The 13,795-nt window shown below is 41.9% G+C and overlaps 1 protein-coding gene across 2 annotated transcripts in view; it reads right to left on the bottom strand.

Annotated features, from left to right (window-relative positions):
- DLAT (dihydrolipoamide S-acetyltransferase) overlaps positions 1–13,795 on the bottom strand; it is a 32,963-nt gene that overhangs the window by 7,050 nt on the left and 12,118 nt on the right. For both annotated transcript variants that reach the window (XM_066244671.1, XM_066244681.1), the window contains exons 8-11: positions 10,017–10,084; positions 5,430–5,522; positions 4,990–5,097; positions 2,202–2,317 (exon numbers count right to left, since the gene is read on the bottom strand). In XM_066244671.1, the coding sequence (XP_066100768.1) occupies positions 2,202–2,317; positions 4,990–5,097; positions 5,430–5,522; positions 10,017–10,084 (385 nt within the window). The remainder of the gene's footprint in view (positions 1–2,201; positions 2,318–4,989; positions 5,098–5,429; positions 5,523–10,016; positions 10,085–13,795) is intronic.

Below are 13,795 nucleotides of genomic sequence, written 5' to 3'. Positions count from 1 at the left end.
GAAATGAAAACACACTAACACAAATAATATGCATAGTCATATCAACCCTCTAAAAGATATGTCTATGTCTAGCCTGACTGGTGGCACAATGGACACAGCAATGACCTGGGAGGACCCAGGTTCGAAGCCCCAAGGTCACCAGCTTGAGCAAGGGGTCACTGGCCCCTAGTCAAGGCACGTATAAGAAGCTATCGATAAGCAATTAAAGTGCCACAATTATGAATTAATACTTCCCTCTCCTTATCTCTGTCTCTTGCAAATAAGTAATTAAATAAATAAGTAAATGGTATGTCTATGTCTTTTTTATTTATTTATTTTTATTTTTTTACAGAGACAGAGTCAGAGAGAGGGATAGACAGGGACAGACAGACAGGAACGAAGAGATGAGAAGCATCAATCATTAGTTTTTCGTTGCGCATTGTAACACCTGAGTTGTTCATTGATTGCTCTCTCATATGTGCCTTGACCGGAGGCTACAGCAGACTGAGCAACCCCCTGCTTGAGCCAGCGACCTTGGGCTCAAGCTGGTGAGCTTTTTGCTCAAACCAGATGAGCCCGCGCTCAAGGGGGCGACCTCGGGGTCTCGAACCTGGGTCCTCCGCATCCCGGTTTGATGCTCTATCCACTGCACCACCGCCTGGTCAGGCGGTATGTCTATGTCTTGATGCTAGAATCTACCAATGAAACCTATTTAGTCAAAAGGTCTTTGCAGGTGTAATTAGGACATTGAGATCTTATCATCCTGGATTATCTGGTGGGCCCTAAAACCAACGCCAGATGTCTTTTTGAGAGAGAGACAAGAACTCTGAGAAGATCATGGGAAGATGGAGCCAGAGGTAAGAGCGACACAGCTACAAGTCAAAAAATGCCTGGGGCCACCAGAGCTGGTAAAGCAAGAACAGCTTCTTCCCACGAGCTTCTGGAGGGAGCAGAGCCCGGCCAACTCTGATTTCAGACTTTTGGCCTTCAGAACTCACAAAATAAATTTTTGTTTAAAGATACCATGTGTGTTTTGTAATGGCAGCCCCATAAAACTGATATAGTGTATAAGGAAGAGAGGTGTGACCAAGGAAAAAAAATCAGTAGATTACCTGATACGTAATGAGAAGTATGATATGTTTGAGAAGACTAAAAAATGGTTTAGCATTCTCTCGGGGATCATGATGAGCACATAGAAGACTAGCCCTCTCTCAATCATTAAAGCAAGTGAGTACTCATGGCATATTATATGTCTTAGTCATAAACAATATATTCATAGGCATAAAAATGTTAACCCTGAGAACTGATTCCAAACTTGTGCTATAATCAATGTCATAGAATGATGGGTGTGTGTGTGTTTAGGAAGGGTATAATAAAGCTATATCTTAATCCTCTTTAATAGGAAGTCAATCCATAAAGTAAAAAATTTAAAAATCCAGGCCTGACCTTTGGTGGGGCAGTGGATAAAGTGTCAATCTGGAACGTTGAGGTCGCGGGTTCAAAACCCCAGGCTTGCCTGGTCAAGGTGCATATGGGAGTTGATGCTTCCTGCTCCTCCCCCCCCCTTTTCTTTCTCTCTCTCTCTTCCCTCTCTAAAAATAAATAAATAAAGTCTTAAAAAAATTTAGAAGTCCATAAAAGGCAACAAAAAAGTTATTTACAAATATAAAGGTAAATACCAGAAAAAATTTAAAAGTTGTGTTCGCCTCATGGGAGGCTGAGTAGGTCACTGTAAGCCATGCTGCAATATTTTAACATTATTTTAATAAAGACTGAATACTAACAATATGAGAAAGCCTACATGTCAGAAAAACCTAGGCCTGGAGCCAGAGTCCTGCCACTCACTAGCATGTAACTCCAGGACAGTTACCCCCTAAGCCTTTGTTTCTTCATCTAAAAATGGAAGTGAAACACCTAACTCATAAGGTGGTCCTAACAAAAGAACCTGAGCACCATGCTAGTCGCGTGCCACCATCATATAATAAAGAGTTTGGTTTGCTTTAAAATTTGCCCCCCTACAAAGTTTAGCAGAACTAACTGGTAAACAAAAACCATATCAACTTTGTAAAAGTCATTACCAACTTAACTGTAGATATCTATATACATATTTCCTTTCCTGAAATCATACAAAGAATTTGTCATCTTTACCAAGTAAATTTAGCACTGTCTCATAAATAGTTTTATGTTATTTTCAAACATTTTCCCCACAGCATTATACTCACTGTCTTATAACTGTGTCCAGCCAAGAAGAATTTGCTTCAGGAACTTTCAAACAGGCCAAAGCTGAAGCTTTTATGAGGAAGTCATTAACAGAAATTTTGCTTTTCCCTTCTAACATCTGCAAAGACAAGAAACCATTGTAGTTTCTTAAATTCTCTTCCCAAATACTGAAACTATATAATCTTAAAAAAGAGAATGAGGGAGAATATACAAATGTCCTGAAGTGAAAAGGATGAAATGAAATCAAAACTTGGTTCTTTCATCTTTTGTAACGTATGCATTTATAGCTGTAAGTTTTCTGCTAAGCACTGCTTAAGGTCCATTTACCTCAAAAGCAAAAGTTCTTTAAAAAGACTGACAAAACAACAAAGGTAGATTGACAAAAATAGGGGACATTACTACCTAACATACAGAAATAAATAGGAGTATAGGTAATACTATGAACAACCATATGCCAACAAATTAGATAACCTAGGTAAATGGACAAATTCCTAGAAAGATATATACTACCAAAACAAAATAAAAAAGGAACAGAACTTCTGAACAGATCTATAATTACTAAAGAAAGTGAAGCGATAAAGATCTACCCCCACAGGAAAGCCTAGACCTAGGTGGCTTTGCTGGTAAATTACACCAAACATTAAAAGAAGAATCAATATCAAATGTTTTTTTCTCTTTTTTTTTTATAGTGAGAGGCAAAGACGAGGATAGACAGGAAGAGAGAGAGATGAGAAACACCAGCTCATAATTGTGGCACCTTAGTTGTTCATTGATTGCTTTCTTGTATGAGACTTGACCAGGTATTCCAGCTGAGCCAGTGATCCCTTGCTCAAGCCAGCGACCTGTGGGCTAAAGCCAATGACCATGGGGTCACATTTATGATCCCTCACTCAAGCCAGCGACCTCAGCATTCCAAGTCAATGCTTTATCCACTGCGCCACCACAGATCAGGCTCCTACACCATTCTTTTTTTTTTATAGACAGAGAAAGAGACGGAGAGAGGGACAGACAGGGACAGACAGGAAGGAAGAGAGATGAGAAGCATAAATTCTTTGCTGCGGCACCTTACTTGTTCATTGACTGCTTTCTCATATGTGCCTTGATGGGGGTGGGGGCTTCACAGCAGAGCAAGTGACCCCTTGTTCACCTCTGAGCTCAAGCCAGCGACCATGGAATCAAGTCTATGATCTTAAGCCAACAACCCTGCACTCAAGCTGGTGAGCCCACGCTCAAGCCAGATGAGCCCGCATTCAAGCCTGCGACCTCGGGGTTTTGAACCTGGGTCCTCCGCATTCCAGTCCGATGCTCTATCCACTGTGCCATTGTCTGGGCAAGCTCCTACACCATTCTTAATAAAAACCCCTAATCCAGATCCTTATCACCATCAATCACTTCAAGCTTATATGACATGCAAAAATAGCTCTACCATTAAGATATGCCAGTATTTCTATGAGACTAATTTTTCTTAAGATATTGCTATCATCATGTCACTTTTACTTAATGTTTAATTCATCAAGTCAAAATTCTTCTGCTAAATCAAGGTGTTTCCTAAACCAACAAGTATGTCCACTCTGGAAAGGGTAAAGTATCTCCTACAAATGCTGCACTTATCCCTTTTTGATATACCACTGTAAGGATGAACTGTAACTTTTCTGCCAATACAAATGCTTTCTATTCTCCATAGGTCAACCAAGTTTCCTGCACCATTCTGAATTCCCCAACTATCTGCACTGGTCTCCACATTCTCTGAACTCCTGTAACACTTAACTTACCAGATGAGGAGTATTACCACAAAGAGACTAATACACAAATAAATACTTTTACTTTAATAAAAACTGCCTTGTTCCTGGCTGGGTAGCTCAATGGATACTGTCATCCTAGTGCACCAAGGCTGCGGGTTCAACCCCCAGTCAGGGCATGTAGAAGCAGCAATCAATGATGCACAACTAAATGGAACAACTAAGTGGAACAAGGAGTTGATGCTTCTCTCTTTCTGTCTCCCTCACTATCAATTGAAAAAAAATATTTTAATTGCCTCTTTTTTTCACACGCATAGTTTCAATAAGATTAAATCACAGAGAAGAGCTATGCTTTATGTGTGTTCCCAAAAGTGCCTTATGCTAAACACTATGAAAGTTTTTGCTACTTAGCTAAAAACACAAAGTAATATACTGTTTACCTATCAAAACCCTCAGGTAGCCTCACAAAACCAGTAACTCTGCGAGGCTAAAACTGACCCATAGCAAAGCCAATTTTAAATGATGGGTTTTGGCCTGACCAGGTGGTGGCACAGTAAAGCGTGGGTCTGGGATGCTGAGAACCCACGTTCAAAACCCAAGGTTGCTGGCTTAAGTGCAGGCTCAGCAACTTGACTGTAGGGTCGCCAGCTTTAGCGTGGGATAATAGACATGACCCCATAGTCGCTGGCTTGAGCCCAAGGTCACTCGCTTGAGAAAGGGGTCACTGGCTCAGATGAAGTCCCCTGGTCAAGGCACATATGAGAAGCAATCAATGAACAACTAAAATGCTGCAACAACAAGTTGATGCTTCTCATCTCTCGCTTATCTGTCTCTCCCTCTTTCACTAAAAAACAAAAAAGGGCTTTAATTAAAGGTTAGAAAAATGGAAAGTCTCCAGGATAGCCTTTGCTAGTTAAAATTACAATGAGACCCATACCCGTGATCAACTCACATACTGTTACAAAAAATGCGGGCAAAAATGTCAATAGTTAGTGGGAAAAAAAATCAAGATTTTTATAATTAATGGAGTTGGTATTTCCAGGCCTTTTACCTTATTAAGTTCTTTCCGTACCAACAAAACTTCTCCCATGTTGACGTCAACAGAAAGGTAATAATGAGGTATGGTTTGCTTAGATTGCATTAACCGCTGTGCAATAACCTGAAATCGAAGAGATTCAACAGTATTTTATCTTGTATTCAGCTGCGACTTGACCTGAGTCAGGGTTCTAGCTGCCCAATCCCTGCTCCCGGGTAACACCTACCCCCAAGGCAGCATCATCACACGTGGAGGATGGAGGGCTGCACCTCACCTGTCCTCTAACAGCCCTTCATCAGAGCACAGCATTTGTTCATCCCCAATGGTTTAACTAGTCACACCAAACATCTCTGAAGCTAATCCCCTAAGACTCCCAACTAAGTCTGTTTCTAACTACGGATGCAATATAGATGTCCCCAACCATTTTACTTCCAGATTTACGGTAACATTCTTACTCGGCGAATGTTGCTGATTGGGACATCTGTGAAGATACCCGTAGGAACTGGTGTCACTCCTGGACCTGGCGGTGGCACAGCAGCTGCTGGAGCCTATGGAAAGGTAAAAAAGCTCTTAGTCACTGTGGCTCAACCTTAGCATAAACAATTAGAAACTACTAGTGACTGTTGTACAGATGACAAAATAAAATTAAAAGGCTTACAGAAAAACAGCTATTTCTATACCAAGGGAGCAAAAAGGAAACAGATTTGGACGTACTTGTAAGAGTTTTGTTTTTAACTTTTACTTTTAGAATTCTGTAATCATGTTTTAAGTGTTACTGCTCTTTGAGCCAGGGTATGTTTAAATGATTAGTCAAAATAATTTTTTTGAAAAGTTATCTTCAAAAAAAGCAATTAAGAGTGACTTGGCAATCCCATCCCAAGATACATTTCCTGCGGGGTCTGTGCACCATCCAGGAGGAACGACATTTCATGGACAAGCTAAATTGGCATTCAAGAGCAAGGGTCCTGGCTTCAAGTTCAAGATGAGGAAGCAGGAAGATCCTGAGCTCACCTCCTCTCATTGACACCAAAACCACAACTACATACATATAAAACAGCTATCTCTGAGAACAATCTGACTACTAGCAGAACAGATTTTCTACAACTATGGACATAAAGAAAAAACCACACTGAAATGGGTAGGAGGGGTCGAGTCAGGACCTGCCCTACCCCATACTCCCCATGCGGTGATTCACAAGTGGGAGGGATATCACAACTGTAGAGGTAATCTCTGGAGAGTGAGGGGTCTGAGCCCTAGCCTGGGAGATCTGCACCAGGAAGAGGAGCACCCATAACACCTGGCTTTGAAAACCAGTGTGGGGTAGGAAGGTAGGGAGTAAAGAGGGATAAATACTGTATATGGTGACGGAAAATGATTTGAGTTTGGGTGATGGGCACACAATATAATCAACAGTTCAAATGCTGTAATGTTAACCTGAAACCTATACAGTGGTTCCTCGTCTATCACAGGGGTTAGGTACCAGAACCCCCCATGATAGGTGAAAATCCGCGAAATAGCAACCTTATATTTATTATATTTATATATATTTTAAGGCTTTATAAACCCTGCCCACACTCTTATAAACCTTTCCCACACTGTTATTAACCTTTCCCATACTTATTTTGCTTATTTTACTGCAAAATAATTAAAATATGTAAAAATACCTATATAATGCAAAATCCCACAATATAGCGAAAAATCCGAGATACAAAATTAGATATATACAATTTAAAAATCCATGATACACTGAGACCACAAAAAGTGAACCGTGATATAGCGAGGGACAACTGTATACTCATTAATCAATATCACCCAATTAAATTTAATTTTCTTTTTTCTTTTTTTAAGTGAGAGGAAGGGAAATAGTGAGGCATACTCCTGCATGCGCCCCGACTGAAATCACCCAGCCACCCCTCTAGGGCTGATGCTCAAATCAACTGAGCTATTTTTAGCACCTGAGGTCAATGCTCAGACCAACCAAGCTATCCTCAGCACCAGGCCTGCTTGAACCAATGGAGGGGAAGAGAGAAGGAGGAGAGGGGGGAGAAAAGATGGTTGCTTCTCCTGTGTATCCTGACCAGAAATTGAATCCAGGATGAACATATGCCAGGCTGCTACTCTATCCACTGAGTCAACAGGCCAGAGCCAAATTTAATTTTCTAAATTAAATTTAAAGAAAACTAGTGGGGCTTATGTGTAGGAGAGCCAATGGACTGTAAAAAACCCAGGTTGTGTTCTTTCTGAATCCTAGGACAGAGACAGCAGTTTGAAAAGCACCTAGGTCAGCCCTGGCCAGTTGGCTCAGTAAACAGAGAAACATAGGGTGACTGAATGGATAAAAAAACAAGACCTTTACATATGCTGCCTACATGAGACTCCAGATTGAAAAACACACCCAGACTGAAAGTAAAAGGATGGGAAAAATATTTCATAAAAAAGAAAAAAAAAGCCTGACCAGGTGGTGGCGCAGTGGATAGAGCGTCGGACTGGGATGCGGAAGGACCCAGGTTCGAGACCCCGAGGTGGCCAGCTTGAGCGCGGGCTCATATGGCTTGAGCAAAGAGCTCACCAGCTTGGACCCAAGGTCGCTGGCTCCAGCAGGGGGTTACTCGGTCTGCTGAAGGCCCGCGGTCAAGGCACATGTGAGAAAGCAATCAATGAACAACTAAGAAGTCGCAACGCACAACAAGAAACTGATGATTGATGCTTCTCATCTCTCTCCGTTCCTGTCTGTCTGTCCCTGTCTATCTCTGCCTCTGTAAAAATAAATAAAAAATTAAAAAAAAAAAAAAAAAAAAAAAGAAAAAAAAAAAAAGAAGCTGGGATAGCAATATTTGTACCAGACAAAATAGACTTTAAAACAAAGGCTATAACAAGAGACAAAAAAGGACCCAGCAATTCCGTTTCTGGGTACTTATCTAAAGAAAATAAAACACTTATTTGAAAAGATATATGCACCCCTATATTCACTGCTGCATTATTCACAATGGCCAAGATATGGAAGCAACCTAGGTGTTTGTCAATAGATGAATGGATAAAGAGGTGGACACACAAACTGGAACATTACTCAGCCATGAAAAATAATTAAACCTTGCCATTTGTGACAGTGTGGACAGACCTAGAGGGTACGTACTAAGTGGAATAAGTCAAAGAAGGACAAACACTGTATCATTTCACTTATGTGCGGAATCTAAAGAAATGAAACAAATGAACAGATTCATAGATACAGAAAAATTAATGGTTTTTAGAAGGTTGATTAGTTGAGGTATAGACAGAAATGTGAAAGGGATTAAGACGGGTCAGGAACCTATGGCTCGCAAACCAGATGTGGCTCTTTTGATGGCTGCATCTGGCTCGCAGACAAATCTTTAATAAAAAAGAAATAATGTTAAAAATATAAAACATTCTAGGCCCTGGCCGGTTAGCTCAGCGGTAGAGCGTCAGCCTGGTGTGCGGGGGACTCGGGTTCGATTACTGGCCAGGGCGCATAGGGGAGGCGTCCATTTGCTTCTCCACCCCCCCCTTCCTCTCTGTCTCTCTCTTCCCCTCCAGCAGCCAGGGCTCCATTGGAGCAAAGATGGCCTGGGCGCTGGGGATGGCTCCTTGGCCTCTGCTCCAGGCGGCAGAGCGACGCCCCTGGTGGGCGTGCCAGGTGGATCCTGGTCGGGCGCATGCAGGAGTCTGTCTGACTGTCTCTCCCCGTTTCCAGCTTAAGACAGTAAAAAAAAAGAAAAAGAAAAAGAAAAAAAATATATAAAACATTCTCATGTATTACAATCCATTCATTTCCTATTGCTCATGTTCACGGTTCCGGGTGGCTGGAGCCAATCACAGCTGTCCTCTGGGACAACACCAAATTTTTATTGGATAATGCATAACATACACGGGTTGTTGAATGGCTCTCACAGAATTACATTTTAAAATATGTGGCATTTATGGCTCTCTAAGCCAAAAAGGTTCCCGATCCCTAGATTAAGAGGTACAAACTTATACTTGTGACTTAATTCACAGGGATGTAAAACATCTCATCGGAAACTAAGTCAATATCACAATAACTTTGCACAGTGACAGATGGAGAGTGGACTTTTCGTGTTGATCACTTTGTAAGGTATGTAAGGTTAAATCTCAGTATATTGTACACCTGAAACTAATACAATATACATCAACTATACTTAAAAAGAGCTTTACATTCCAGAATAAAATTTAGGCATGAGAAAAATAAAAAAGAAAAGCAATCAAGCATTCTTAAATTGACAGGACTAAGAGAGAAATATAAAGAAGTCATTTTCCTGAAGTATGAAGAAAAAAATATTAGTAAATCTTTCACTTTACAGCAAACATCTAAGTAACTAAATTATTTTGCTCACTTTTAGCTATCTTAGCACCTTAACCAATCACATGGAAGTTGGTTATGTGAATTTAGTCACTGTAGAAATAACCACATAAATCTCAAACCCTAATTAACCAACTTGCAAGCATTATTTTAAAAATAGGTCCTGAAGGAGAGGATATGTCAGAAAAAAAATTTAGTATCACTATTGGAACCCATGTCAATGCAGTGTATCATCTCTGCTTTCACAGAGGAATGACATCACATTCCTCTCTATATACTGCTAGCCAGTGACATTATATAAAGAAAACACAGTTCTGGCCTGATTGGTTGTAGCGCAGTGAATAGCGTTGACCTGGGATGTTGAGGACCCAGGTTCAAAACCCCAAGATCACCAGCTTGAGCATGAGCTCACCAGCTTGAGAGCAGCGTCACCCTGGCTTGAGCCCAAAGGTCACTGGTTTGAACAAGGGGTCACTGGCTCGGCTGGAGCCTCCCAGTCAAGGCAGATATGAGAAAGCAATCAATGAACAGCTAAGGTGCCACAACTACGAGTTGCTTCTCATCTCTCTCCCTGTCAGTCTAAAAAATAAAAAAAAAACTAGAGTTCTGGTTAAGCAATTTCATTCACAACTAAGGTGTGAAAAGGTCTGTCAAGCTGGACAAAGCACTCTGCAGGGAACAAATGGAGAAAAGAGCCAGTGTGACTCACAGGAGCAGCTTTAGTAGGCACAAAGGAGTCAATGTCCTTCTTGATGATCCTGCCTTCTGGTCCTGTTCCTGGAAGAGATACATAAATGTCAATCAGACAGATGACAGCTCTCTGCTGGCTCCTCAAGGAGACCAGCACTGTGATCCTGAAATGCAAGCTCCGAAGGGTTCTCTACCAAAGACTCTGAAGGGATCACGGCCTTCACCCTGCTCCATAAGTTCTCCCTAAAAGCACCAGCTTTTGTCAATCATTAATTTTAATTCATAGCGTGCTCTTGCTTGATCTGCAATGGGTTTTTTTATTATTGGTATTATTAAGTGGGAGGCAGGGAGGCAGAGAGACAGACTCCCACATGCACCCCAACCAGGATCCACCTGGCAAGTCCACTAGGGGGTGATGCTCTGCCCATCTGTGGTCGCTGCTGTGTTGCTCAGCAACCAAGCTATATTAGCACCTGAGGCGAGGCCATGGAGCCATCCTCGGCAACTGGGGGCAACTTTGCTCAAACCATTCAAGCGATGGGTTCTAGATTCATTTGATTATAAAGAATTCCCTTCAAATGAGAGCAGAGTCAACAGTTACGGTAATAATTGTTTTAGATAAATCAGGCAAGTCCAATTTTTCACCCCAAAACAACATGAATAACTCTGTCATAACAATCTCATCTTTAGAACCATCCATTCCTTGATGGTCTCCACTTCCACAGCTTCCTCATAGTGGGCCTAGACTCTAAACCAGCCTGTTTTAGGACTCTGAGGGAACACATAAGGAAAGATCTTCAAGTCCTCTTAATAGGCTTAATTTATTTTTGATATCCTTCTCCCACCCACAACCTCCCAGGTTTAATTTCAAACCCAAGTAGATAATCCTGAACCTAAATTGTAAAGAGATTCAGAATTCAGTTATTAAAATATCTTTCACAAGTGGCCCATTTCTGGAAAAGATTTGGTTAAATTGATTCATTTCCCCCCAAGGCAGGTTTTTAAAAGCATTGTTGTTGTATGCTGTTGGTCCCAACTCCTTTTCATTATGAAAACTGAGTTGCTAGCCCTGGCCAGTTGGCTAAGTGGATAGTGTCAGCCTGGCACGTGGACATCCCGAATTCAATCCCCAGTCAAGGCATACATGAGAAGTGACCATCTACTTTTCTTCCCCTCCACCTCCCTCTTCTCTCTCTCTTTCTCTCCCTCACCCTTCCCCTCCCACAGCCAGTGGCTCGAATGGTTAGAGCTTCAGCCCCAGCCACTGAGGATAGGTCGTTTGATCTGAACATAGGCCTCAGGAACTGAGAACAGCTCAGTTGCTTTGAGCATCAGCCCCAGATGGGGTTCCCGGGTGGGTCCTGGTTGGGGTGCATGTGGGAGTCTATCTCCCCTCCTCTCACTAAAAAAAAAAAAAAAGAAAGAACAATTAGTTGGCTAGGACTGCTCATCCTTATCAGGAGCTCTGGAAGAGATAGCAGCGCCCCGATTAGATTCCCCCCCTTTCTAAAGGACAGAAACCATAACCTCCCCTATAGCCAAGGCTGATTTCGACAAAGCAACCCCTCAAGAGGAGGAAGGCTGCAGTACTTGCCTTATGCTAACCTTCCACCACCCACAAGAATTTCCAAAACTATAAGGATTTAGTTAAATCTTTTAAGTTCTTGTGCTTATCTCCCTAAGGAGGCACAACAGGCCATCATCATAAAGCCATACGGGCCAGGGAAGAACATTAGACTAAGATAAAAAAATGCAGGACTGTTGTCAGACATAAACCAAACAGGTAACTATAGTCACTAAATCTCATCTGGTTTTATCTGTAGGACAGAGATTATAATACCAGCTCCTGCTCACATGAATATAAAGATAAAATGCAATAGTGACAAAATTACCAGTTATAAAAACAGTGTCTGAGATGTAAATACAGCACAGGGAATGTAGTCAATAATACTGTAATAACTATGATGGTGTCAGGTGGTTCTAGACTTAGGGCGATCACTTTGTAAGGTATATATAAATGTCTAATGAACAACTAAAACATTTAAATATTGTATGTCAACTGCAGTTGAAAAAAATTTTAATGGGATAGTAATGTGAAAGGGCTTTGCACCAAAAAAAAACCCCAAAACATAATATGGGTTGCTTTGCAACAAATCATACTGGATGGACATCAGAGTTTAGGATTTATAAGTGTCTCCCAAAATGATTACATTTTGGTAAAATTTGCTAAGTAATCTGTCCCTCCAGGGAGGGAGAGGGACTGGAGACGGACCCCACCAACCAATGGCCAATGATGTAATCAACCATGCCTTCTTACTGAAACCCCTATAAAAAAACAAAAGGTTTGGAACTTCCAGGTTGGTGAATACATGGATGTGTTGGGAGGGAGGTGCTCCCAGACTGGGCATGAAGGCTCCACACCACCTAGCCCAGCTCCATTCCTATCCTACACCTCTCTTCTGTTTGACAGTTTCTGAACTACAACATTTATAGTAAAATAGTCATAGTAAAGTGCTTTCCTGAGTTCTGTGACTCATTCTAGTAAATTATCGAACTGGGGAGTGGGGTCTTAGGAGTTAATGGTTTGCAGCCAATGAGTCACAAAAATCGGTGGTCCCAGGACTTGCAACCAGCCTCTGAAGAATCAGTGTCAGAACAGAACTAAACTGCTGGAGAGCCAGGTGGTGTCGCAGAACTGATTGTTGATGTGAAAAAAAAATACATCTGATGTCTGAAAACACCCCCCATCATGGGCCCTCTGAGCTCCCTATTCTACACTACTCCCTCCCCTACTGTAACATTTATTCGACCTCATTAGGACCCACACTCCAATGACTCCTCTATTCTCACCGTCCATTATCTCCTCTTGGCTTTAGTTCCTCCTCACCCACTTTACACTCTATGGATCACTGTAAAGTTCACTCCCTGGTCACACTCTTGAATGTTTGCCTTCTCAATGCCTACATATAGCTGGGGGAAAAGTATACAACCCATGACTGACTGTGCTACCAATTCAAAGCCAGAAACCTAAAACAGACACACAAAACAAGGTCGAAATTATATTTTCCATGAACTCACTTCCCCAACCTCAGAGAACATTATACAATCTAACCTTAAACTTCACACACTCCTTCTCCAGGGGATACTCTTGCTTCATATGTCATCACAGAAGCAGCAGCCTGAAAGGCACTCTACTCAGCCTCCCACCACACCCACAAACCCACCCCCTATTCTCTACTCTCCTAAAAAAACAGACAGATGTCCCTGGTTTCTATCGAAGGTCAATCCTGTCACCTTATTCTCAAAAACTTCAACCCTTGCCACGTACTCTGCTCTTCCTCCCTTTCTGCACCATCCATTACCATTTCTCACACTGGGTCAAAGCCATGCACTTTGCCCTCCCTGACACGTGGCAGTATTTGAAGATATTTCTGGTTGTCACACGTGGGGGATGCTCCTACCATATAGTGGGTAGAAGCCAAGGATGTTGCTAAACACACTATAATGCACAGGAGACACGCCACTCCCCACTTTCCACCCAACTAATTATTACCTGGTCAAAACTATCATTAGAAAGCCAAGAAAGTTGAGACCAGATCCATTCTATCATTCATTTTTATTCATTTTTTTAGAGAGGAGAGAGAGAGGGAGAGAGAGAAACGGGGGGGGGGGGGGGGGGGCTGGAAGCATCAACTCCCATATGTGCCTTGACCAGGTAAGCCCAGGGTTTCAAACCGGCGACCTCAGCATTTTCAGGTCGACACTTTATCCACTGAGCCACCACAGGTCAGGCCTCTA

Source organism: Saccopteryx bilineata, chromosome 1 (assembly GCF_036850765.1).
Source record: "Saccopteryx bilineata isolate mSacBil1 chromosome 1, mSacBil1_pri_phased_curated, whole genome shotgun sequence".
In the NCBI taxonomy this organism is placed as follows: Eukaryota; Metazoa; Chordata; class Mammalia; order Chiroptera; family Emballonuridae; genus Saccopteryx; species Saccopteryx bilineata.
The sequence above is the reverse complement of the archived record's forward strand: the minus strand, read 5'-3'. Positions and strand labels throughout refer to the sequence as shown.